The 23,690-nt window shown below is 50.1% G+C and overlaps 2 protein-coding genes across 4 annotated transcripts in view; one reads left to right on the top strand and one right to left on the bottom strand.

Annotated features, from left to right (window-relative positions):
* DDX39A (DExD-box helicase 39A) overlaps positions 1-2,190 on the bottom strand; it is a 30,433-nt gene extending 28,243 nt beyond the window's left edge. Inside the window, exon 1 of the mRNA XM_051971715.1 lies at positions 2,075-2,190. The gene's annotated coding sequence lies outside the window, so the exon portion shown is untranslated. The remainder of the gene's footprint in view (positions 1-2,074) is intronic.
* On the top strand, positions 1,604-23,321 carry PKN1 (protein kinase N1). 3 transcript variants are annotated; one of them, XM_051971697.1, is made up of 22 exons: positions 1,604-1,976; positions 11,042-11,363; positions 11,998-12,134; positions 13,454-13,586; positions 13,848-13,993; positions 14,245-14,455; positions 15,340-15,531; positions 15,645-15,754; positions 15,894-16,037; positions 16,429-16,504; positions 16,588-16,726; positions 17,535-17,640; positions 17,893-17,972; positions 18,054-18,129; positions 18,227-18,318; positions 18,400-18,576; positions 19,023-19,085; positions 19,222-19,298; positions 19,534-19,676; positions 20,187-20,294; positions 20,547-20,627; positions 21,365-23,321. In XM_051971697.1, exons 1-22 carry the CDS (start codon positions 1,950-1,952, stop codon positions 21,566-21,568), a joined length of 2,844 nt encoding a protein of 947 aa, XP_051827657.1. In that variant the 5' UTR covers positions 1,604-1,949; the 3' UTR covers positions 21,569-23,321. The 3 variants fall into 3 exon arrangements, with proteins under 3 accessions (XP_051827657.1, XP_051827658.1, XP_051827656.1); XM_051971698.1 differs by having other exon boundaries at positions 1,604-1,970; XM_051971696.1 differs by lacking the exon at positions 1,604-1,976 and adding an exon at positions 9,419-9,472.
* Positions 23,322-23,690: the final 369 nt, after the last annotated feature.

The raw sequence follows: 23,690 nt of genomic DNA on the forward strand, positions 1-23,690 counted from the left end.
AGGGTTTCTTCCTGACAGGGAAGAGTGTAAGTCCACATGGGGGTGCCACGATTCTCCCCATTTTGCAGATGAGGAAACTGAGTCTGAGAAATTGTGATCTGCCCAGGATCACACAGATATTAAGTGTCTGGACAGGATTAGAACTCATGCTCTCCTGGTTCCAAGTACAGCACTCTTTCCATCGCATCACCTGGCTGTTCCTAATAGTAGTTTACTCACACTAATAAAATAATAATTACATATGTATAATATAATAATTTCACATTTGTGTATGCATTAAGTTTTACAAAGTGCTGTATAACCCCCATCGCTTTTGATCTATGGTCATCTGTGTTCTCTCTTTTGATCCTTTCAGTTCCTACATTCTGAGCTTTCCTTCTCTCCTTCGTGGCTGAGTTTCTTACACACACACACACACACACACACACACACACACACACACACACACCAAACAACGCAGCAAAACAAGACCAAACAAAAAGATATCTCCTAAACCCTAATCCTAACCCCAGTTCCCAGGGATTCCAGCCCTAGAGAAAATTATAAACTGAAACCAATTGGCCAGAACTAGTTAGTTATTCTCTCCGCCCTCTCCGTGGCACCCGCTCCCCTCACCCCAGCTCGGCTCTTTGTTTGCTCCCTCTGGGCGCGCGGGGAGAGGGCGGCTCTGGGCTCCAACCTCCCCTCCTACGTCCCGGGGGCCTTTGCAGTTCCGGGCGCCATGCCCAGCCTAGGCCTGGAGCTGGCACATCCTTAGGGGCTGTTCCCAGCTAGCCCCAGGGTGTCCTCAGTGATATCCCAGGGGCATGGAGTAACTGTGGCAAGGTCAAGGACAGGTCTCTGATTGGCCTCCAGGACTGTGACCGCCTTCGATTTCATGAGCGTCCGGGCAAGGCTGGGATGTTAGAGCCGAGAGGGATAGTCAAGATTATCTAGTACAATCCCCCCATGGTAAGGAAACTAAGGCAGAGAAAGGTTCTATGTATAAGCGGCGGTTGTAGTTATCGAACTAAAGCCCAATGCTCATGCCAATCCAAGACTCCAAGTCTAGTGCTCATCCCATTGCACCCAGCCCAAAGAAAGAAAGTGCAACTCCGGGACCTCGGACACCTCGGGAGACTCGTCTCCAAGCGAGGCAGACTGGTTTGCACGCTCGGGAGGCCGAGTGTGCAAAGCCCGTCCACCGCGGCGGTGTTTGACCTAGGGACTAAAAACATGCAAGGTGGAGCTGGGGTGGGAAGGTATATATGTAGCTCAAATTACAAATTACAAAACCCCAGAGTGTCTGCTTCGTCCATCCTCAGATAGCCAGGAGGTGCTAGGGGCCAGCTACGCCCTCTCCCCTCCTCGCCCACCCCCACCCGGCGCAGACTCGCTCCCTCCCTTCAGCTCCCACCCCAGCAGCCCGGCAAGGCTAGAGAGCAGCCCCAGGCCCCAGGCGCTCCACCCCTCTCCCGACTCGGCCTGGACTCCCCTCCTCCCTTTCCCCCAGTCACGTGTCCATCCCGGCTACATCTCGGACTGGCGAGAGAGCCGGACTAGGGGCCGTCTGGTGTTGGGGGGCGGTGACTTTAGCGAGCGTGGCGCGCGCGCGCGCGCGGCCCGAACTAACAGGATGGAACGCGCCCGGGAGGACTCTCTTCACTCCTACCCCCCTTCTCCTCCTCCTCCCCGCGCCTAGAATCTAGGAGTTGGGGAAGCTCCCCACAGGGGAGGAGGGAGGGAGGAGAAAGTGCGCGAGACCCGGACCACCTCCTCCGCCCTAGAAACAGGGGCGGGGCAGTGCCCCGAGCCTAGTGCATGCGACCGGCTGGGGCATCCTGGAGAAGCCTTGGTGTCCGGCCCTCGCGCCGTGAGTGACCCTGCCGCGCGCGTGCGGGAGGGAGGAGGAGGAAGAGAAGGAAGCGGCAGCAGCAGAACGCGGAGCCGGGCGCGGAAGGAGCCGAGACATGGCCAGCGACACGCTTCAGGTACAGGTCTGTGGGTGGCAAGGAGGCACCTGCCCCAGGCCTCTACTTCCAGCCAGCCCCCCGCACCCGACCCCGCAGCTTGGGTGGGGAGACACCCTTCTTACCGTGATCCTCTATCCTTTCACGGGGGAAGGGGCCTCTGTGTATTTGTGGCACCTCTGTTTATCTTTCCAACCTCCACTTTCCCCCTCAAAAATAGAAACCACACCTGGTTCAGTCTTGAACACCTAAAATCCTTCCCATGCAAACCACCCCCTCCTCAGCTACAGTGAAGTTTCCTGTGTACGGTTTGTCCCTCCTCCCCCTTATCGGGTCTCCTAAGTCAGTCCTGAGAGTCCTTCCGGCTCTGAGATATTATGACTGATTCTTGGGGCCTGGAGCCTTCTTTCTGGCTCAGTGAGTGGGACTAGATGATTGCCCATCCCTGCCCTGGTTCAGAAGGCCAACCCTCTCCTGCTGCCAAGAAATCAATCCCTGTCTACTTCACTATTTCCCCTCAGACTGGGGACCTTGGAGAGCAGCCCCTAGCTCAGATCTCTAGTTAAACTTGCTGGGAGATTCTCTGGACCTAAGTCCTTCTGAGCTCCATTGTAGCTTTATTTTCTTGGATGGGCATCGAAAGGAAAGCTATATTAATCTGATTCTGGGAGACTATTTCTTAGCCCTTAGGCCTGACTACACCTCCTCCACTATTTGTTTGTATATCCCTGTGCCTGCCTCCACCACCTAGTTTAGGATCTGAGACTGCCTTCCCCATGGCCCCGCCTCCCCAGCAGGTGCAGCTCCACCTGTCAGCCCTGCCTCCTTCCTCCCCATCTGCCATCAGTGCCAGACCTCAATGATCATAGGATCATAGAATTTGGAGCTGGCAGGCAGCATAGAGATAATCTTGTCCAGCATCCTTTTACAAATGAGGAAACTGAGGCCCAGGGAGAAGAAATTTGCCTTAAATTTTAACAGGTAGCAAGGAGAGGAGCCAAGAGTCAAATACAGATTCTTCAGATCCAAATATAGTGCTCATTCCTTTTTCCCACAATGCCTGATTCAAACCCTAATTCCTCCAAAAATCCTCCCCAGACTTCTCCAGCCTGTAACAATTTTTCATTTTTGAATTGGAGTGTAGTGGACAATGGCTTACTGAGTTGAGGTTCGGTGGGTGACTATTGGCCTCCACCCTAGAGTTCAAAGAGAGAGGAAAGAGAAGGCACAGAAAAGTCCCATAGGTATCTTCCCCAGTAGCTGTTGGCCAAGACCTTGAGCAGTGCCACAGAGCCTCCAATAGAGTCTCAAACCTTGAGGATGATATTTAATGTTCTTCTGATTGGCACCTGTTGATAGATGCTTTTGTAGTTCTAATTATGCCTCAAAAAAAAATCCAGGAATCCAGACTTCTATCTTAACCAAGAAACAGTTGTTCAATGGATTATTACTACTACAAACTACTAACTCCCAATTCTATAGGAGTCTGATTAACAAAGTGCTTTCTTCACAATAACCCTGTGAGGGAAACTCAGAGAACTGAGGTGATTTTCCCTATGGTCACTCAGCTAATCCTCAAATCAACATCTCTCTGAGTCCAATTGTCTCTTCACCATATCATACTGCATTCCACCTAGAATCTAGAATCTGGAACCCAGAGTCACTCAGGCTACCTACCTCCTGTGCCCTCCTCTGTGACCACATGCTGACTACCTGTTTGTTTTCTAGATTTGGTCCTATTCTCCAATAAAGATATTCTATCATTTTAAAAAGAATTAATTCATATCCAATTTAGAAAAAAATGTAACACTTCATGGAGCATAATTGCATTTTAAGGCAGCTTTAATGATATTGCATTGTAGAAGACTCTACCTTAGATGTCAAAAGGTTTTTCTGAACATAATCAACTCTTAACAAATTCACAATTCACATCATCAAAAACTGAGTTGCCATTTTCTGCCATGGACTCTGAGTAATGTTAGACAAATCCCTCCTCTCTGGGCCTGTTTCCCCATGTATAAAGCAAGGGAGATAGAATCTTTCAGCTCTTACATTGTATGAGTTTACAACTAATCATCAGGTAAGCTTCCTTTCTAACATCATTACTGAGGGCCCAGCCATGTCAGAGAATGATTGTTTAGGCTGTTGGTCTCCTGTCCCAGAACAATTGAATTTCACGAGTCAAAGGTGGAAATAGGTGTAATATTGTCAGTCACTACTTGCCCCACCTCCACCCCCACCCCAACTAACTCCCCTGGCTGTCCAGCTGTTGCTTTATAACTGGGTTTTCATCTCCTTCTGCAACCTTCCTGTTCCTCCACCCTCTGTCCCTTCTGTGTCTCCCCTTTCCTGGTGGCATTCTCCCTCCCTTCCATCTCTGTCCTTCCCTACTACCAAGTCTGGAGGGAGCACCCCTCGGCCAAGCTGATGGCAGGGCCCCCGTGTGGAGGAGCCAGCCGCGTCTGGTGCTGCCGATCGCACAAGGTTAGACACCAACCCACTGTTGATGAGGTGGGCAAGGGACTGGGGGTGGGAGGGACGTAGAGGTTTGGGAGAAGGAACACATTGAGGGGGGGGGGGCACAACTACCTAGCGCTCCTCCTCTCCCCTTTCCAACAAGCAGGGAGAGTTAAGCTTGAAGAAGGAGCAGACCATTGGGGGAGGATCGCTAGACATCTGGATCCTCAGTATCATGAAAGGAAAGGAAATGACTGATTTTCCCTGTGCCTCAGTTTCCCCCACTTTGGAACACTTTTCCCCAGGAATCCAGGGGTTCTTTTATGATCACTTAACATCACTTCTCCTGAATCCTGAAAAGGACCTAAAAGGAAAAGAGCTGGGTTGTCTTACCGAGAAACAAACCCCTCTCATTGCCAAACCTTAGACCTCCTCCCCCTCCCAGTCATAACCGTCAGTAGTCTTGTCAGTTCCCTGACAAATTTGGCAAAAGTTCAATACTGTGTGATTTTGGGCCTTGTCACTCCTGAGTTAAAGGGATCATAGTTTCTCATCTGTAAACAAGGGTGAAACATCTGTGTTCTACCTCAGTTTCCCTGTCCTAGAGTCCTAAAATACAATAAGTAGTCTCATTTTAAAAGCTTGGTTTCAAAGATTCCTCTTCCTTCCAGCTCCAAAGCTGAGATTGCAGATTAGATTGGAGCTATTGTTAAATCTTTTTCTTTCCTCTGGGAGGAGACCCTGGGACAGCCCTAGTCTCCTAAGCAATCCGGGTTGCCTGGATCTAGATCCTTACCCTAGGGCAAAGTCCTGACCCCTCAAGGACATTAGCTAGATTTTAGATAATGATCCCTAACAGAGACTGTAAAATACATGGGGAAAGTATTTGGCAAAGCACAGTTCTAGTCCTACTTTTGTCCCTAACTTTCTGTGTGACCTCCTCTAAATCACTTAACCTCCACTGACCTATTTGCCCAACAATAAAACAAGGAAATTGAATTAAATAATTTCTAAGTTCCCCTTCATGAAGGGGATAATAATAATATCAACTTAGACTTATGTAACATTCATGAATTGCAAAGCGCTTTCTCAACAATAAAATTTATATAAATGTGTTGTTACAAAGTGCTTACCATACATTATCTCATATAATCCTCACACATATTACCTCCATTTTACAAAGGAGGAGACCGAGCCTGAGTTTGTGGCTTAACAGTATTTCGTATTTTGATGGCACTTTCTGGTTTATTCCTCCTGACAGACAGGAAACCAGTAATGGAAAGAGCCCTGGGTTATGGAATCAGAGCGCCCAGCTCTCCCATCTATGTGCTACTTCTCTCTGGGTCTCAGAAAATGACAGGACTGAATCAGATGCTCTCTAAGAACTCTCCTAGACCTAAATCCTATTACCCCTATGACATCCATAGTATTGGTATTCATAGCCTCATTTTACAAAAAAGGAAACTAAATGATTTACCCATAAATGAAAGCTAAGTTTGTCAAGTAGTAGGGAGAGGTCAAAGTAGGTCAGGAACCCCAGTTTTCGGACTGTAAATCCTCCATTCCCATTATGCCATAGCTGCTCCCATGGACTATGAGTCTGCTCTTAAGTGGTGCTGAAGGGGGGCTGGGGTAAGGAAGGAGAGAATCTACACTCAGCCCATCTGTCCCAGAACAGATGGTAGAGGGCTGCTTCTCAACTCCCTCTATCCTTCCATCAACTGTTTTTATTCTGCCCCCCACCCCCACTTATGATGGGATCAGGGCAACTGGGGAAAGCTGCAGGTTCCCCTGTTTTCTTTCCTCTTAGTCCCCATTCCAGGATAAGAACAAAGGATGCCAGGAGTTTCAGCCCATGTCAGACTTCGGGAAGTGTGTGGGTTGGAGAAGGGAGCCTGGAGTCAGGACGCCTGGGTCCACAATGGGGGTAGGGGAGGGCCTGGAGCTGTGTATTCAGGATGCTTAGGACCTTGAGGGAGGAAGGAGCCCCTCCATGACTCACCGCTCCCCCCCTTCCAGGGGCCAAAGGGTTAATTAGCTGTCAAGGCCCTTGAGGGTAGGAGAGTTACAGGCATATTTATGTGGCCTGTTGCCCTATCCTCCTCCAGCTCAATAATTTTCCTTCCTAACCTCTCCATCTGCTGGCTCTCAGTGGCCTCCTCATTCCCCATTTTGCCTGTCTTGTCCTTCTGTCTGTCTCTATGTTTCCATGCTAACACATGTCTGTCTGTCTATACTGTGTCTGGATAGGATGTCCGGTTTCTGCTCAGGAAGCCTCAAAACTATTCAGAATGCCAGATATCACTGGGGGTGGGGATGCCTGGGCCCAGGACTGGTGTATAGGCTGGTAGGAAGAGGAAAGTATCGCTTGGATTCAGGGACAGGGGATGCCTAGGACTTGGGGACCCTGTCACAGGAAGTGGTGATTCCTAGAGACAGAAATGCCCTGCCCAGCTTGACTCCTTGTTAGCTGGGCTACTCTAGTAATTCTTAACTATTTTTCTATCTGTCTTGGCAGTTTAGTGAGGTTTTTAGAATGCTTTTAATTGCATGAAATAAAATGCATACAATTACAAAGAAACCTAATTATGTTGAAATTCAGTAATAAAAAATATTTTTAAAAAATGCATTAGTTCGTGGGTTAAGTAAGAACCCCTGGTCTAATTAGTCAGTTCTTCCCTGTTAGCTTCAGTTTCCTCCACTGTCAAATGAAGAGGAGGTTGGATTAGATGGTCTCTAAGGGTGTTTCTAGCTCTCATTTATATAATTCCTATAACTCCAGAATCTAGCTACAATTTTCAACCTGGAGGAAGGGGAAAGTTTCCTCCTGACCCTAGGTGACCCGGGGGCAGCTGCAGAGCTAGGCCCCAGAGCCCCAAAGGCTGAGCATCCCAGCCAGGGAGTGAGTAGGGATTGGGGCAGGCCCTGTGGCCTCTCCCCGCCCCACATTCCTGGGTGACTGAGGTCACCAGGTTCCAGTCCTGCTGCTTATACAGCTGAGTTCAGCTGGCCCTAGAAAGGAAGACCGGGGGAGTCTAATCAGTGACAGGAGGCCAGCACCGTGGGAAGAGGAGGAGGCTGAGAGAACTCAATGCCCCCTTCCCATCTCTGTTCTCTCTGAGGGCCTCTCTGCCTCCCCCTGAAGTGGCAGGGAAATGGAAAAAAATACTAAAATTAGACCGAAGGAGACCTTGGCTATCACTCATTATGGCTTTCTTCCCCCAGGTCTCAGTTTCCCTATCTACAAAATCAAGGTATAAACTAGATAATCTTTAAGGTTTTCTCCTTCCTCCTTGTGATCCTTAGTGAGAGAGGAGCAGATAGTTTTCTCTCCCCTCATTCTTCCCTAATGAAGCTGGTTGGGTTGGAAGCCTGGACTCTTGGGTCCCGATATTAGCAGGATTTAGAATACCTGGGCTTCAAAAAGCCTCCAGGGTCAGCATTTGTCCTTTTTCTCCATGGTAATTCAGAGAGATAAGCTGGGAGTTTGGGAGACCAGAAGAGTGATCTTGATGTTGTGGCTTTAGAGTTGGAGATTTGAATCCTGCCTCTGAGATTTAGCACCTATATGATCTTGGCCAAGTCATAACCTCTCTGGCCCTCTGTTTCCTCATCTGTAAAATGAGAAAGTAATGGCCTTTGAGGTCCCTTCCCTCAGTAAATCTGTAATCCTAAAATCCAGGTCTGACTCTTGCATAGGCTGCTCATTTAGGCATGAGCTTCAGTGCTTGGGGTATTAAGAAGCAGACTTAGAACAATGGAGGGGGGTTGAGGGGTAGAATAGGGGATGTTGGGAAGGAGAGGGAACCTCTTCTTCAGTATAGGGGAGTGGCCTGAATAGGCCTTTTGTGGAGCCTGGCCCAGCTGGGCCCCAGCCCTGGGGGCATTGGGTGAGAGAAAGGAGGTCACAGACTAGTAGATGTGGCTCCTGAGTTCCAGAGGACCACTTTCTCCTCTTTCCTCCCTCCCAATTCTGCCCTCCTTTGGAAAGCAACCTGAACTTGGAGTCACCCCAATTTTTTGTGGAACTCACAGGAACCTAATCTCCAGCCTTAGGACTCACAGAGGAAGACCAATTATGGAGTGTCTTGTTTAAAAAAAAAAAAAAGATTAGTTTTCGATTCAGAAAGGGCTAATTTGAAGCCTATTTTGGTCACTTATTAGCTGTGTTTGGAAAAGTCACCACTTCTCAGTGACAGAATGAAGGAGCTTGGGTTTTGATTATCTGTAAGGTGATTTCTAGCTCTAGATCCCATGTTCTCTCCATTCCCAGACCCAGCTCATCACAAGGCTGGTGGGAAGTGGGCTTGAGCCTGGGAGGAAACAGGAAGTCTGGTTTGAGATTCAGGGAAGGACAGACCTTCGGTCCGGGGGGTAGGGGGATGGGAAGAGAGGAGTCAGGATGCAGAGAAAAGGGGAGCAAGGTCCGTTAAAAAATTGTGTTGTAACAAAAAGAACACTGGTTTTAGAATCAAAAAGATGATTTGAATTGTCTCCTCCTCTTACTGGCTATATTTGGGTATCACAAAAGTAATCTATACTTCCATTTACTCTTCTGTCAAATAAAGGGATTGGACTAAAGGATTTCTAGTTCATTCCATCTAATTCATATGATCCTTAAATCCCATGGGCCAAGGCAGGTCTCTGTGCCTTTATAGGGACACAGACATATGGCTGAATGCAGTAGGGGAAAAGGCCCACCAGGAGGCACTCACACGCATCACCCGGGTCCTCCCTGATGACCCAGGTCTGACCTAGAGCAGGAGGGGGGAGTGACCCTCACCCTCTTATTTATCCTCCTTTTGGGAGGCCCTTCAGCTGGACTTTAGCAGTCTGGTTCCTTCCGTGTCTAGGAATGGGGATGCTTCTTCCCAGCCTGTATTCCCCTGAGTCTTTGGCCCCCTTTGTCCCCCTCCCCCAGGGGGACCCACATAGAGAGGCCTGGGACAGGCAGGAAAGAGGAAGTGGCAGCCACAGAGCTCTGGGCCCAGCCAGGAAGAGAGGGCGGAGCCGCCCAAGGACCCAGGATGGCGGAAGCTGAGCCCCCCACGGACCCGGAGCTAGAGGTGGGGGCTGGGCCCAGGTTGGGGGGCTTTGTGGCTTGGGCTACTATGCACTGGACAGGGACTGTTTGCCTGCCTCTTCGGCTGTCTGTCTCCTTCCCCAGCCTCTTCACTCCCCAGCTACTATCAGGGCAGGAAGGCCAGGGACAGTGACATTTCTTCTGGGGCCACTAGAATGAGGGGTCTGCCTGGGCAGTCCAGTAGGAGCCGATGGCTGGCAGGATGGGAGTGGGATGCTACTGGGGGCCCTCCAGGAGACTATTAAGGAGTTTCCTTGGCTGGGTCAGACTTAAGGGTCCTGGGTGAGCCTGAGACATTCTTGGCCAGAAATCTGCATTTATTGGAATCACTTCCCAACCAGAATTCTGGGTCATCTAGGGTCATTCCCTCCATGTTGTTGGATGACACTGTCAGTTGGGCCAAGATTACTGAGGACCCTCACACCTCTTCTATTCGAACCCTTGTTACACATGACCTTCACTCCAGGTCTGATTCTGAGCTTAGGGAGAAGAATGTTCTAGGCTCCTCTGGGGAGGAACGAGGGGAGGAAAGCAGTCCTTTGCCCTTAAGTTGAAAAAGAAATATTAGAAATCAAAGATAAATGAGACCTCTGAATCCCCAAGGATTTATCACATCAGGGGTGGGTCCTTGGGCCCCTCCCTCTGTAGTACTCCATCCAAAAAGTCTGTACTTCAACCTACTGTGTGTATGACTAGCACTTTGTTAGGGTTGTGTTGTCTGAGAGACAGAGACTAGGTCCTACCCACTGTATGGTGGGAAACTCAGTCCCTGTTTCTCCTTCTTGAGAATTGTGAATATAGGGGAGGAGCAAAGACATCTCTATAGGCAGGGTAGTCAATGATCACTTTCTGGAGTCATGGGATTTCACTTAAAAAACAGACAGAAAGGGAGGGAACTGCATCCACTAAGGTAGGAAAGTCTGGCCTTTTCTGTGACATAGAAGGGGAATTTGGGGGAGCACAGAGAAAGGTAGGGAGTATGGGGACCGTAGGGAAATCACTTTCTATAGGCCTCAGTTTCCCCCTGTGTAAATTGAAAGAAGGTTGGGCAAGATGATTTCTGTGGTTCCTCCTAATTCATAATCTTTAGATTTGTGAAGGGAGGAATATGTTTTCAGGGGCTTTAAAATGCTGAGGAAGCATAGCATTTAGGTGTGGAAGGGACCTAAAATGTCATCTGGTCCAACCCCCTCATTTTTTGGAGGTGGGGATGGGGGTGGGTGGAAACAGGCAAGAAAAGGTGGAATGACTGCTGGAGGTCACGTAGCAGCAGAAATGGGATTCAAGATTATGGTGTCTGACTCAAATCCCTTTCCCCTGCCTCTGCTTCTTCAAATGGAGGGATTTGACAGGGTGTTTCCTAAGCTGCTTCTTCCAGCCCTAAATCTCCTAATCTCATGAGGTTGGGCTTACCATCTCAAAAACCTTTCATGTCAGTTTGAGGAGGCGGAACATGGTCCCCCAAATGAAGTCTTTCCTCCTCTTCCTCTGGTTCTCTTAATCCTGGGTCCCCAGAGCTCTGAGCTACAGCCTTTCCCTGTTCCCTTCACAGAGCGAGCCCGGGAGCTGGTCAGTGTTGGAGCAGCTGGGCCTGTCAGGAGCAGACCTGGCAGCCCCAGGGGTACAGCAGCGCCTGGAGCTGGAGGTGGAACGGTTGCGGCGGGAGATCCGAAAGGAGCTGAAGCTGAAAGAGGGGGCAGAAAACCTTCGGCGGGCCACCACTGACCTCGGCCGAAGCCTGGGGCCAGTGGAGCTGCTCCTCAGGGGCTCCACGCGACGCCTGGACCTGCTGCACAGCCAGTTGCAAGAGCTCCATGGCCTTGTGGTGCTACATGAGCCCAGCCAGGCCCAGCCTCAGGTGGGCCAAGCCCAAGGTGAGCAGGGGTCCCTGGGGGGAGGGGGCTCTGGGGAGAAAGGCCAGAGTGAGGGGCAGTGCCAGGGCTCCAAGGAGAAAAGAAGGACTATACTGCTGGTCTTTTAGAACAACAGTAGGGATATTTACATAGTATCTGGAGGGGGGGTGTTATAAAATGTGGGAGACCTGGACCACTCCTCATCTCTTGAGGCTGTCCTTGGAGCTGGGTGCAAGAAGCCTCGGTCTTAATCTCTAAACTGGTCTCTAGGAAATATTGTGGAAGGGAGGGTAAAGAAAGGGGGATAGACACAAAAGGGTCGGAATTTCAGGCCTCCAGCCTCCCAACCCCCAGCTTGTCTTTCTGGCTTAGGGTGGAAACCACACCAGCAGCTCCCCTTACCTCAGCTCCCCATGAAATATTCAGACTCCAGGCAGGCAGGACAGAAGCAAAGCAGCCAGCTGCTCCGGACTGGGAGTGGGACACTGGGGTTCCCAGTTTAGCCTCTATTTTTCAGGGGGAGAGAATTCTCTAACAAGGAAGAAAGGAGGAAATTTGGACTACTGTGTCCCAGGACCAATCAGTCCTTCTCAGGGAAGTCTTGGCTGAGTCTTGTGTAGAAGTAACTCTGACCTCCCCTATCTCTGCTTCCCAGATGGCCCCCAGTCCCCCAACTGCTCGGCCACCAGTCTGAGTCTGGTGGCCGGCTTGGAGAAGCAGCTGACCATCGAGCTCAAGGTCAAACAAGGGGCAGAAAACATGATCCACACCTACAGCAATGGCAGCACCAAGGTGAGCTCAGAACTGAGGTCTGGGCCTGGGAGGGAAGACACTCCTGTAAGCTCCTCTTCTCTGGGCTTTTCAGAGAAGGAACACTACCGGAGGTTTTTTTTTTTTTTTTAAGAATACAATTTTATATATCTTTTATCTGCAAAACACATGCACAGATAATTTTCAACATTTATCCTTGCAAAATCTGTGTTCCAAATTTTTTTCTTCTTCCCTTCCCCCTACCCTTTCCCCCAGACAGCAAGCAATCTGATGTATGTTAAATATGTGCAATTCTTGTATACATATCTAGGGGAGCCTTATTTTGACCAAGATTTAGCTAATGCATCTGTGCTAGAGTGGAGAGTCACCCAGACTCAGTCAGAGGATCTGAGGTGGAAACTTGCACTCCACTTCCCTAGCCTTGTACCCCTGGGCAGATAAGTCCTCTTTCTTTTCTGAGCCTCAGTTTTCTGTTTTTGAGATTATGGTCTCATGCTTTTCAGCTCAATCTTTCTGGGCTTAAGGAGTCGGGGGAAGGGGAGCAGGGAGAGTTGGGAAGGACTTTACAGAACATCTAGTTCAACTCTTTTTTTTAAAGATGAAAACTAAGGCCCAAAGTAGGGAAATATTTTGCATGAGGAAATAACAGATATAAGAGAAGACTTTTATGAGGGGAAAGGAAAGGAAACATGGGTAGTCAGTGACTTTAAAAACAGGAGATTCAATTAAATATATTTTTGTAACATACAGAAAAGAGTAGAAGGAAGCTCAGGAGACAGGGACAAGCTGGGCATTGTTGGAACTGATACGTTCAATTTAGTAAAACCCAAACAAAGGAAGAAATAACAAGAGATTGTGGCAGAGCTGGGATGCTAATCCAGGACTCTTTCCATGGCTAGACTGCTCTTTGAGGTTGGGTTTGGGGGCCCCCTGACAACAGCAGTACTGAAGGGAGAGGGAGGTCCCATTTCTTCTCTGAGCCCCCCTTTTTCTGCATCGGGGAAATGACTTAAGTCCCCTCCAACTGGGCGGTTCTCGGAAGCCCTGGTAGAGCAGCGTGGGTACTTCTCCATAAGTCCCTGCTCTGCCTCTGCTGCAATGTGACCTGGGTCTCACTTGCCCTAAGTAAGGTTAGATTAGCCAGCCCGGCTTCTGACTGTCTATGATTCTGTAGGGACCTAGGCCGCAGAGCGGTCCCAGACTTGTAGGCCCCTCCCGCCCCTCAGTCCTTCGTGTGACCACACAGGGACCCCCCAATCCTGCAGGAACACCCCTCTCCCCTTCATTAGTCTGGGGGGTGATTTTCCCTTCCCTCTACCCCTCCCATCTCTCTCTTCCAGGACCGGAAGCTGCTGCTCACGGCCCAGCAGATGCTGCAGGACAGCAAGACCAAGATCGACATCATCCGCATGCAGATTCGAAGGGCCCTACAGGCCGGGCAGCTGGAGAACCAGGGCTCGGAGGAGTCGCACGGTGGGTCCCTGCACTGGGGGAGCCGAGAGGGAGGGGCAGGGGGCCGAGAAGGGCAGACTCGAAGCCGGAGGCGGGATGGAGAGGGAGGGGAGGAAGCAGGGGGAAGGAGGGCGGAAGCTCTCTCGCTGTGTCCCATCGTGGGGGAGCCCCCGTGTGTGTCTGCAGCTGGGGGGCGCTGGGGGTGTGTCCCGGGTATCCTCGCCGCCCGTGGGATGGGGGAGACCGCCTTCCACCCGCGCCTTAATTCCTCGGGGGCCGCAGGGGGCCCGGACCTGGGGGCCGTGGAGCTGCGCATCGAGGAGTTAAGGCACCATTTCCGAGTGGAGCACGCTGTGGCCGAGGGGGCGAAGAACGTGTTGCGCCTGCTCAGTGCTGCCAAGGCCCCGGACCGCAAGGCAGTCTCCGAGGTGCCTGGGGAAGGAGAGCCGGGAGGAGGCGCAATCGGAGGGCTCGCGCCGAAAGGGCGGGCCCTGGGGGTGTGGCATTGGTGGGCGGAGCTTGGGCGGCGGCGTAGCGGATTGGGGAAACCTGGAAGGGAGGGTGGGTTAGCGGGAGTAGTAGCAGAAGGGTCCCTGGAGGGCTGTGGAGGCCGAGGGTCCCGGCCTGAGGGAGCCTCGCTCTTCTGCCCCTCCTAATGCTCCGCCCCTTCCTGCTTCAGGCCCAGGCCAAGCTGACAGAGTCCACCCAGAAGCTGGCCTTGCTTCGGGCAGCCTTGGAACTCCGCCTTGGGGAGCTGCCAGCGGAGCACCCCAAGGGGCGACTGCTGCTGGAGGAACTGGCCATGGCTTCGTCCTCTGCCTTCAGCGCCCGCCTTGGCCCTTTCCCCGCCACTCAGTACAGCACGCTCTGCAAGCCCTCCCCCCTCACAGGTGTGTGCCGACTCACCGGTCCCATCTGGCCCAAACCGGACCTCTGGGAGTCCCAGCCCTGCCCCCACCTTGCCTCTCTATCCGCATAGGCCTCTATGGTCCCTGTCCTCAGGCACAGAAGCCCAGACTTTCTGCTACAATGTCCAAACCCTGGCCGCTCCCTTTCCCCAGATAGTCCCAACGCGCTTCCCTCACTTTTTCCTGACTGCACCAGTTGGAGGGCTGGATTCTTGTCCAGCCTGGATTAGTCTTATCCAACTCTCAGCTCTTCTGGATCTTAGCCTTTGGTTCCTAGCCTCTCAGATGCTGACATCAGGGTCCCCACTCCCTATTCTACGGGCCCGGTGCAAGGGATTGGCTCCTAGCCTCTAAGACTCACTTATGAATCTGTCCCTTGAAGATGTTAGCGCCCATCTCAGCCCCCCAGATAAGCCTGAACTTCAAGAACTCTCCCTCAACCTAGTGCATCCCCCAAATCTCTTCCCAAATAGTTATCCAGGTTTTACTCCCTCGTTTCTTAGGACATCATGGTCCAGCTTTTAACTCTTCTTCAGCCCCATAAACCCCACAAAGCCCTCCTCAAACTCTCCAAGCTCTAGCTTTCAAACTCTACTCTTCACATTCTCCAGGCCCTTGCTTAAAGCTCCGGGCTCCTCCAAGAACCTGAACGAGTTCCTTAAGTTCTGAAGCCAATGTTTTCCATTTCTAGTAACTTTGCCCTTTGCTTCTCTAGGAATACAGTGCTGGCTCCCAGCTCTAGATTTTCTTCAAGGCTCTTACATCCAGTTGCTGCATCATGTCCTCCTTGGGACCCAGGGACCTGTAGCTGGGGATCCTAAACCTTAGCCTTTTTGGTACCTTACTGATCCCCTCTCTCCCCACAGGAACTCTGTCAGTACGTGTGCTGGGCTGCAGTGGGCTTCCTGAGACTGTCCCTTGGAGTTCTCCACCAACTTCAGGGAGCTCAGGCACCCCCGAAGGCCGTACCCCCTTCTTGGGCCGCCCAGCCCGGGGCCTCTATAGCAGAAGTGGCAGCCTCAGTGGCAGGGGCAGCATCAAGACTGAGGAACCAACCAGCTGAGTATCCCTCTGATACAATCAGGGGAAGGATAATATTGGGGCGAATCTTCATGGGTTGGTGTTGGGGGAGGAGATTTGAAAAGAAACTGACACCAGGGTTCCTTCACAGATGAAGTCAGTGCTGTGCTCAAGGTAGACAACACAGTGGTGGGCCAGACGCCATGGAAGCCGTGTGGCCTGAATGCTTGGGACCAAAGTTTCACCCTGGAGCTGGAACGGGTAGGTGTTGGCAGAATTGGGTCTGGGAGCGACAAGGAAGCATGTGGGAGCCACAGCTCTAGGGTGGGGCTATCCTTCTGCTGGAGGGAAGGCTATGGAAGCACAAGGACCAAGGACAGCACCCCCCATCTACCTCCAGGCCCGAGAGCTTGAACTATCTGTATTCTGGAGGGACCAGCGTGGCTTATGTGCCCTTAAGTTCCTGAAGCTTGAGGATTTTTTGGACAACCAGAGACATCAGGTGCAATTAGAGTTGGAGCCTCAAGGCTGTCTTCTGGCAGAGGTATGATCCCTGGATCTCCCAGGAACTCCCAAATCCCTATGCACTTCCTGCCCCCCTCAGTCTCCCTAGGTCTCACACATTCCCACGGCTATCTTCCAGCAGAGATATGGGCCTGGACCTTGTCTCTTCCAGGAGCCCCAGGATTCCTATGTTTATCCTTTCCCAGAGATCCAAAATTCCCAGGAATGCCTGTCTTCAGAAATATGGCTTCTCATGTGTCTAGTGCCACTATCCTTTCCTGAGGCTACCAGCTGCTGGAGGGTCAGCTTCCAGCCTCCAAACTTCCTGCTAGGATATTGCTTTCTACAGCACTGTCATCCCAAGTCTTCTACCCATAGTCCTGGCCTAGGCTCAGACATCAGGGTTTGGGGGTATTTTTCTTCCCTCCCAGGTCATTTTCCACAACCCAGTGATTGAGCGGATCCCACGGCTACAAAGGCAAAAAAAGGTGTTCTCCAAACAGCAGGGTGAGTGAGGTGGGTTGGGCAAGGAGAGCAAGTAGAGTAAAAATCAGACCAGTGCGTGATCCTTTCTCTCCACTGATGCTCAGGGAAGGCCTTCCTTCGAGCCCGGCAAATGAACATTGACATTGCTACATGGGTGCGGCTCCTTAGGCGGCTTCTTCCCAGTGCCAATTCCACGGGCACTTTCAGCCCTGGGGCCACTACAGCTGAAAGTCGGACATCAGGGTAAGAACCTGTAGCTAGATTTTTTTGCCCAGCTCCTCTCCTTTACCCAGTCTAGAATCTCTGATATCTTTATCATGTGAGCACATGGAATAAGAAACTCTGATACCTTTTCTCTTAGGGTCTGGGATTCCCCCTTCCTCAAAGCCCAAACTTAACCCCAAAGATAAGGGACTCTAACTCATATTCTCATCTGAGACCCTTTCCTTTCAGTACCTTTTTGCCCCCTTACATATGGGATTTTCTACTCTGACATTCTCTCCAAATATTGGGAATTGAATTCAGGCACCCATCTAGCTCTTCTCCCTCATCTCTTAAGCAAGGAAGAAAGAATGTGGAGGCTCATTCAAAGGGATACTGAGTCACTGACAGAGCCAAAACTAGAAAGACCAAAGCAAAATAGTCCCTGTCCTCAAAGAGCTTACATTCTTTCTAGGAAAGACAAACATGGATGTGCATGTGTAGGGATATTCAAAATAGATACAAGATAAATTTTGGGGCAAGGGAGAAGCACTAATAGTTGAATGGATTTTGTAGAAAGTAACAGTTGAATTGTCTTGATGAAATTAGCGATTTTAAGAAACAGAAGTAAAGAGAGAATACACACAGTGCTCCATACTTTTGCACTGCAGTTTTTACAGTGCAAAGGTATGGAGCATTGTGTGTGAGGAGTTGCAAGAGGCTCTTGTTAGCTAGCCTGGAGAGTGCTAGAGAAAAATATTTAATAAGACTAGAAAGGTAAATTAGGTTGAGGTTTGGCAGAGCTTGGACCCGTGGACACACTGACAACCTATATGTCTTCTTCCTGTAGGGACATTTCCATTGAGAAGCTGAACCTGGACTCTGATAGCTCCACCCAGAAAAGTCCTCTGGACCTCCTCTCCAGCCCCTCTAGCCTTTCCAGCCCCTCTTCCCTGGTGAGAACTCCTTTACATTACTGGGGGGCGTAGCTGACTGGGTAGCTTAGTTCCCTGCATTTAGGGATTGGAGTTTTACAGAGGAGAGAGTGGAGGCTCACTCCAAGTGATACTGGGTCACTGACAGCCCAAATTAGAAACCAGATTATCCAAGTTCCATTTCCTGATCTGAAATGGAGACCTTCTGAGAAAGGAGCACCTGTGGGAAGAGGTTTGGAGTTGTTAGAACTTCCCTTCATTTCCCCTGACCAGAGTCCCAGAAGCCAAGATCCCCCACAGTCCCTGGAATTGATGCCTGAAGACAAAGAGAGCCATGGACCCACCCCATCCAGGTAATCTTACCTTCCCTCTAGTCCTCTCCCTTTCTATTCAAAGGTCGGGGTCTCCACAACTCCCTCTCTCCCCTGTTACAGCCCCCTGAGGACATCCCCATTGAGCCTGAACGACTTCAAATTCCTGGCAGTACTGGGCCGAGGCCACTTTGGGAAGGTGAGGTGGGAGGGGCTGGGACTGATCCGGGAGGACCCTGAGTCCTGAGGAGTGGGGAGCTGGGCCCTAAGTCATATCTGCCTGTGCTCACCTCCAGGTGCTCCTGTCTGAGTATCTGCCCAACGGGGAGCTCTTTGCCATCAAAGCCCTGAAGAAGGGGGACATAGTGGCCAGGGACGAAGTGGAAAGGTGAGTTGTGGGTGGGACTGGGGCTGGAGGGGGAGCTGGGGACGGAACTTCTGACCTAACTCTTTCTGGCCCCCTCCACAGCCTGATGTGTGAGAAGCGGATTCTGGCCGCGGTGACGGGCGCCGGCCACCCCTTCTTGGTCAACCTGTTCGGCTGCTTCCAGACCCCCGAGCACGTGTGCTTTGTCATGGAATACGCGGCCGGTGGGGACCTCATGCTGCACATCCACAGTGATGTCTTTACAGAACCTCGAGCTGTGTAAGTCCCGCCCCGCCCCCGCCCCAATCAAACTCCCGTTCCATCCCTCGTTGGTCCTGGAGCTCTCACCTGTGCGGCTTGGGCCCCATCCCACTCCCGCAGAGCCCCTCCCCCAGGCCTACCGATCCCCTGTTGTTGTCTGGGCCATCGGTGATGTCCGACTTCGTGACCCCCATTTGGGTCCCTCGCCAGCTTGACCTGCCCGGGGTCTCAAAGCTATTAAGTGTTTGACGCTAGTTGAACTCGGTCTTCCTCTCTTCACCTCGCTGCCCGCTGATTCCCTGACCTCTCCTTATATCCACACTCCTGGGCTCCTCCCATGTGCCAGGCCGCTTGTTCCCTACCCCTCTTCTCTGGAGAACCTCCTTCCTTCTCCCAGGGGCGCCCTGGCCTGTTTCTTGCCCCAGACAGAACTGCAGCCATCCCTTTTACTTTTCTTCCCACAGCTTTTATTCGGCTTGCGTGGTGCTGGGGCTGCAGTTTCTGCACGACCACAAGATTGTCTACAGGTGGGCAGCAAATAGCCAGTTGAAATTTCTATGTGGGGAATGAGGGTCAGAAAAGGACTCAGGCCCAAGGTGCAGCTCCTTGCTCCTGCACCCGGGCTAGGGAGGAGATCCTGATTACTGCTCCCAAACTCTCTAGGGACCTGAAATTGGACAACTTACTGTTGGACACCGAAGGCTACGTGAAAATTGCGGACTTTGGGCTCTGCAAGGAGGGTGAGGGTCAAGGCCTGGCTTGGGAGGGGAGGGACCTGGTGGTGGTGCTGGTGTCAGTGTGCCGAAATAGTGACTCTCTGTCTCTGTGTGTGTGTGTGTTTCTCCTGTCTGTCTCCCTCCCTCTCTCTCTCTCTCTCTCTCTCTCTGTGTCTGTCTCCCCCTCTCTCTGTCTCTCTTTCCTCTTTTTCTCTTTTCTCCATGTCTTTCTGCCTCCTTTGCTTCTGCCTGTATGTAGGGATGGGTTTTGGTGACCGCACCAGCACCTTCTGTGGGACCCCAGAGTTCCTGGCTCCTGAAGTGCTGACTGATACATCCTATACCAGGGCAGTGGATTGGTGGGGACTGGGTGTCCTCCTCTATGAGATGCTGGTGGGGGAGGTAAGTGTTGTGACTCCAGTTTGAGGCACCATTTCCTGGTATCCTTGACACTAGCTAGTTATTAGGATGGCGAGGAAATCATAGGATGGTAGATTTAGACCTGAAAGATAGCTTAGAGGTTAACTAGTCTCACCTCTTTTGTTTTACAGATAAGGAAGCTAATGCCTGGGGAAGTTAGGTTTGGGGCCCAGGGTCATACAGCTAGTAGGTCTCTGAGTCAGGTTTTGAATTCAGATCTTCTTGTCTTCAAGTCCCATGCTGAGGCTCCTCAGCCAAAAGAGGCTTCTCTCTCCCTGTGTCTGTGTCTGGTTTGGAGGACACCCCATAGTTACTCTAGGCTTCCTGACTTGGCCTGAAATCTAAAAGATGACTGGCATTTAGAGAAGGGGACAGGAGACAGGGAGGGCATTTCAAGCTTGACTATAAGGGGCATGAGTCATTTGTAATGTGCAAGTGGCCAGTGAACCAGGGGAATCGGCATCCTTCCCACACTCTTTCCTTCCCTTCTAGTCCCCATTCCCTGGAGATGATGAAGAGGAGGTGTTTGACAGCATCGTCAATGATGAGGTCCGCTACCCCCGCTTCCTTTCCACAGAAGCCATCGGCATCATGCGAAGGGTGAGGGCCTCTGAACTCAAATTCCCACAAGCCCCTGGCACAGTCTCACCCAGTTCTTGACTCTGTAGACCACCCCTTGCCTATGGCACATCATTGGATGTTTGAGTCTCTTTATTTCTCCCAGTCAGGGCACGGTTGGGGCTGGTTCTTGGAGAGCTCTTTGAGCTCCACAGAGAAGGACTTGGGATCCCAGCTACAAGGGCGTTATGGGTGGGGAGTGGTATTGTGGTTCTAACTCTCCTCTCCTCTCAGTTACTTCGACGGAACCCAGAGAGACGCCTGGGTTCTGGTGAGCGGGATGCTGAGGATGTTAAGAAGCAGCCATTCTTCCGGGTAAGACCCCTGTGCCTCAGTTTCTTTCCTGACACTCTTAATTTCTCTACTTCCTTATGCTTTCCCTCCCCATAAATTCTACTTTCTCTATTTTCCTATACCTTGTTTTCTGTACCCACTCACATCTTTGGGATACCTTTTCCCCAGTTTCCCTACAGATAGTTAATTACATTGGAGAGAAAGTGTGAGGTTTAGTTTAAGAGATCTATGATAGATAATGGTTGCTGAAGACTATCAAGGTTGCTTTGGGTGGGACACGAGTCAAATGGAAGATAATGCTGGGGATGCAGGAATTGGGGTGGAAGACTCAGTGTCATGTCAGGGGGAACATTTGGGTTCATGTTGGAAACCCTTGGTATCCATTTAGATAGACATTGATTAGAGTTGGGTAGAGAAAGGATAATTTTAGGGAACACTGCTAGAGTGTTGTTAGGAACTAGGGATGATTTTTGGGAGAACATTAGAGAAGAAATGTACTCAGTGCTGAGAATATTGACTTAGATTTCCCAGTGGATGGAACACTGGGCCTGACTTCAATCCTTAGGTCCCAAACACTCACTAGTTGTATGACCTTGGGCAGTACATTTAACCTCTGTTTGTCTCAGTATCCGCAACTGTAAAATGAGGAGTAATAATAGGATGAGGATCAAACAAGATGATATTTATAAAGCACTTAGTGCAGCGTCTGGTACACAGGAGGTGCTATATAAATGTTTATTCCCTGCATTCCTCTCTAGACTCTGGGCTGGGAGGCATTACTTGCTCGCCAGCTGCCGCCGCCTTTCATTCCTGTGATCAAGGGCCGAACAGACATCAGTAACTTCGATGAAGAGTTCACTGGAGAGGCCCCAGCTCTGACACCACCCCGAGAGGCTCGCTCCCTCTCAGCTGCTGAGCAAGAAGCATTCAGGGATTTTGACTATGTCTCTAAAAACTGCTAGCACTGCCTCTCCCCGAAGGACAATGAATGGACTGAAGCCTTCTCTCCAACCAATTCTCTGCAGTTTGTAGTTTTTAAAAGGCCTTTGGGGTTTGCCCCATCAGAGTAGCCTCTGCCTCCTTCTTATGCGCCAAGAGTTGTGTGGGGATGTGGGAGGGAAACCTCAGTTCCTGGAGGAAGTGAGGGAGAGGCAATGAGGATTATACATGATTTTAGGCAAATAACAACTGCTTTGAGCTTTATCTTCTTTATTGGAGAGGCTTAGATGATCGATTAAGTTTATTCTAGGCTGAAATCCATAGTCCTGTTATTTGATGACCTTGAGGGGAATGGGGTCTTGACCCCTCTAGTTTGGCCTTTGGTGGGAGAAGGAACAAACTAGGGGATTCTGCTGAGGAAGGAGAAGAAACTGTGAAAGAAATTTGGAGGGATGTTGAATTGCCAAGAAAGTCAAAGAGTGAATTTGGAAGGAGTTGAGAAGTTGAAGGAGGGGAAAGATTTAAGCTCAAGGAGGACCCAAGGAGGAGGACTGCCAGGGGGAGAGGAAAGTAAGAGAAGGTAAGAGGGTATGGATCTCAAAGTGCTAACAGGAAGAGAAGTGACCACCCCATGTTTGAAGATCCTCATTTGCAGTTTGCCACAGAGGTTCTCCAGGAAAGCTTCTATCAAGAAGGAAAAAAGATGCTGAGGACCTCACTTCTAGCAAAGTGCAAAGAGCAGGGAGAAATCTGCAGTGACCTACAGGGAGTGAGAAATGGTGTTTCTGTATCTGCCATGACCACGTGTTAGCTGAGCTCAAAAACAGGCTGGCCTCCCTCCTGGAAGACAAGGTACTCTCCTCAAGACAAGCGAGTGCCTCCCTGCTCTCCAGGTTACCAGGGAGAATTGTGGGCCTATAAAAAGTAGAATGGATGGTTTCAGAGGGAGGTAACAAAAGAAGAGATCCGAAGAAGCAGCTGGGAATCCTCACCTGTTTTGAGAGCTCTCAAAGAGGAAGGAGAAATAAAAGAAAAATCACTGAACTTTCAGAGCTCTGTGACAGATAGAATGAGGCTAGTCCTCATGAGTAAGGAGCTGGATTCTGAAAGTAGTTATTTCCTCTTCCTTCCAGGAATGTTGATGTAGATTCACAGGTGAGAGGGAATCCAGGAAGGGTAAGAGGAAGAGGAGGTCAGGAGTGGGACTTGTAGATGGCTCTGCAGAATGCATAATAAGGAAGTTCTTTGTCACCCTGATAATAACAATTAAAAACAAAAGTCTGCTTTCTTCCTGGAGCAATTTCCAGGCAGTGACAGATGACCCTTCATGACTAAAGTCATGCTTTTGCTTGAAGGGAAAGACTTGATTTGGGAAGTGAATAGCTAGTTTGGTTTAGTGTCTGAGAATGGGATATGGATTTCTGGATCATAGAATAAAATATAAAATTGACATGCCCCTGGTCAGAGACTAACTGTATTAAGGGCTAATAAGAATTTATTTGCCCACTGTTTCAATCCTGTCCAACTCATGACCCACATTTGGTGTTTTCTTGACAGAGATACTAAAGTGGTTTCCCACTTCTCCAACTCATTTTTATAGATGAGGAAACTGAGGCAAACAGGGTTAAGTGACTTGCCCAGGGTCACACAACCAGTAAATGTTTGAGGCTACATTTGAATTCTTTGTCTTTCTGACTCTATTCCTGGTGCTCTAACTGTCCTTGTATTTGCCTAGGGAGTTAAATGATTGAATGAATAAATGAATGAACAAATTAAGCTTTTATTAAGTATCTACCATGTGCAAAGCATTGTGCTACACCATGTGAATACAAAACATTTTCTGGCCTGAAGGAGTTCACATTCTAATGGGGTAGACAATACATATAGAAGTATCAGCTTTAAGTCATATAGAAAGATCCTGTGATCCTAAAGATACAGCTGCAAAGCAGATGTTAAAATCTCTTCTTTACTATCATTTTCATTGATAATATCTTACTATATTCTTATGTTAAACCAATGTCGAAGGTTTTGGTAACAAGAATTATCTTTTCGGGGTCTTCAGTAACTATGGTTCTAGCATCTGTAGAAGCAATTGCCTGGTTCTCTCCATAGGGGTTGCTTTCCAGGGTGATGGCTGTGGCCATC

This window comes from Antechinus flavipes, chromosome 1 (genome assembly GCF_016432865.1).
Source record: "Antechinus flavipes isolate AdamAnt ecotype Samford, QLD, Australia chromosome 1, AdamAnt_v2, whole genome shotgun sequence".
Lineage (NCBI taxonomy): Eukaryota > Metazoa > Chordata > Mammalia > Dasyuromorphia > Dasyuridae > Antechinus > Antechinus flavipes.

Excerpts from the sequence above, each read along its gene's own strand:
- PKN1 (XM_051971696.1), top strand. The coding sequence starts at position 9,434 with ATGGCGGAAGCTGAGCCCCCCACGGACCCGGAGCTAGAG. Across the intron at positions 15,532-15,644 it reads CAAGACTGAGGAACCAACCA|ATGAAGTCAGTGCTGTGCTC; the intron begins GCTGAGTATCCC and ends GTTCCTTCACAG. Across the intron at positions 16,727-17,534 it reads GCTGAAAGTCGGACATCAGG|GGACATTTCCATTGAGAAGC; the intron begins GTAAGAACCTGT and ends TTCTTCCTGTAG.